The sequence below is a fragment of the Citrus clementina genome, unplaced genomic scaffold, assembly GCF_000493195.1.
Source record: "Citrus clementina cultivar Clemenules unplaced genomic scaffold, Citrus_clementina_v1.0 scaffold_8, whole genome shotgun sequence".
NCBI lineage: Eukaryota > Viridiplantae > Streptophyta > Magnoliopsida > Sapindales > Rutaceae > Citrus > Citrus x clementina.
In genome coordinates, this window is record NW_006262022.1 from 9,658,862 (window position 1) to 9,661,285 (window position 2,424).

The following is a 2,424-nucleotide window of genomic DNA, read 5'->3' on the forward strand; positions in this document are numbered from 1 at the left end:
GAGTCATATTATATGGAAGGAAACACTGGGCATCCTGTGTTTGAGACAGCTTTTGGGAAGATTGCTGTCAATATTTGTTATGGGAGGCATCATCCTTTGAATTGGTTAGCTTTTGGCTTGAATGGTGCAGAAATTGTTTTCAATCCTTCTGCTACGGTTGGAGAACTCAGTGAACCAATGTGGCCCATTGAGGTGATGTTTATCCCAACTGTTCTATTCTTCAAATTTATTCCTTTGATGTGTTTTTCCAAGTTGTTTGTGTTGCTTATATTTCATTGAGTTTGTAATTTGGACAGCATCTGTTAGTGCTGTGATAACAAAACTAGAATATAATAAGCTGTGAAACATTCATAACATAATCCATAAAACTGCAGCTGGCTAATCCATCCATTGAAATCTTTTTGATGCTTTTACAGGCACGTAATGCTGCAATAGCAAATAGTTACTTCGTTGGGTCAATCAATCGTGTCGGGACAGAGGTCTTCCCCAATCCTTTTACTTCAGGTGATGGAAAGCCACAGCACAAAGACTTTGGGCATTTTTATGGATCGAGTCATTTTTCGGCGCCAGATGGTTCTTGCACGCCATCTCTCTCCCGTTTCAGAGATGGGTTGTTGATCTCAGACATGGATTTGAACCTCTGCAGGCAGCTGAAAGACAAGTGGGGATTCCGAATGACTGCTCGTTATGAATTATACGCAGAAATGCTGGCAAATTATTCGAAGGCAGATTATGAGCCACAGGTCATATCCGATCCCTTGTTACATAAGAAGTCTTCTTAAGTTCCCGGTGATCTTCATGGATGAGATCTGGAAAAGGTAAATGAACATGTGTATTTGTATTCGAATAAGATTCTTCCTTAATCAACAGTGTGAATTAAGTCTTTGCTTGTTTATTTCTGTAATTATTTAAATAAATCATTATTAATCAGCCAAAGGAATGGGAAAACTGATGGAAATACAGAAAATCCCACAGATCAAACTTTGCAAAAATAATGTGATTTATCTAATTTAGATGGACTGGAGTATTTGTTAGAACGGATGCATCAATTCCGATTTTCTAATTAGGGTAATGCTTCACTTCACCTTTGCATCTTCTGAATCAAGAGGTATATATGAGATTGTATCATTTTTGCTTTTTCTCTTTAGCCTTCCTACAAAACGCTTATTGTTTCTTTTCAAAAAACTCACTATGCATATATGAGCGGAATTCGAACCTTATACCTGTACCGCTTAAAAGAGATTTCACTAGTTGAATTGAAGCAATTAATCAACATGAATTAATGTGATGTGGGTGCAATCATTTGAAGTGGCCAAGTTAAAATGGCTTGCTTGAATCCCAATATTGTTATTACTTTTTTTTTCTGTCTAAAACACTGGAATTTTTTATTTTCTTTCAATTCTTTATTGATTTTATTTTTTAAATTTTTATGATTAATGCAACAGTGCTAGTTTGGATGCCATACGTATTGGCACCCCTTCAAAATCCTCATAAAACCCATCTCTCATATGTATGATTTTTGACTTATTTAAAATTACATAATGATACATAATTTAAGGTGCATTTGGAATTAAGGTTGGGTTACTATAATTTAAAATGTACGGTGTTAAAGTCTTTAAATTTGAGTATTCTTTTTAATTTCTATTAAGAACCTCATAATCTAAGAAATTATAGATGAAAATATTTCTTTTTCTCTTCTCGATAAAGAAAATTATTACATGTATTAGTTCATTAAAAAAATAAAAAAATTAGTTTCTTGAAATATAAAGTTCATATCCATTATTTGATCATCAATTTATCATTTCAACTTTCTATTTCCTACCATTTTAAATATTATATTTGAAAATTGTATTGGTTTCATTTATTTATTTGTTTATTTTTGTAAAAATTCTAAAGTAAATTTGAAGTTTTGTTTTCAAAATTTTTTAAGATCTTCTTAATTATTTATTAAATTTAAGAATTAAAGATGAAATAAAGTTTGAACTCTTTTATTTTTTTTTAGTATTGAAATTGTTAAATAAAAAAATACATCATAAAATAAATTCCCCTAGGGTCGCCATCCACAATCACCAGGTCAAGGTCCGCATGAATGGAATTGATCCTCTTGACATCAACCGCATCCAGTTCCACAACTGCCCGATCCCTTATCTCCTCTTCCCTCCACCCAATCCTCGAGCATCCATCAAATAATTTTGTTTTCTACCGCAGTTGTAGCGTAAAATAAAAAACTATAATACCTCAATAGCAAATAAGACCTTAATTTGTTTGAAGACTATTTACACCTCATACCCTGTTTTTTCAGTTAACTACTTTTTACTTTAAAAATTTCTTGTATCTTTGAAGTGACCAACAAAGATTCCACTATGAGAATGGACGACTTATGTACTGAAAATATTTAGGGATAAAGAATTATCTATTTTTGGC

The 2,424-nt window shown here is 32.4% G+C and overlaps 1 protein-coding gene across 1 annotated transcript in view; it reads left to right on the forward strand.

The window, feature by feature from the left end:
- The window catches only part of LOC18034758 (beta-ureidopropionase), a 3,052-nt gene extending 2,012 nt beyond the window's left edge, over positions 1–1,040 (forward strand). Inside the window, exons 5-6 of the mRNA XM_006423621.2 lie at positions 4–192; positions 417–1,040. Coding sequence (XP_006423684.2) covers positions 4–192; positions 417–782 — 555 coding nt within the window. The 3' untranslated portion in view covers positions 783–1,040. The remainder of the gene's footprint in view (positions 1–3; positions 193–416) is intronic.
- The last annotated feature ends 1,384 nt before the right edge of the window (positions 1,041–2,424 follow it).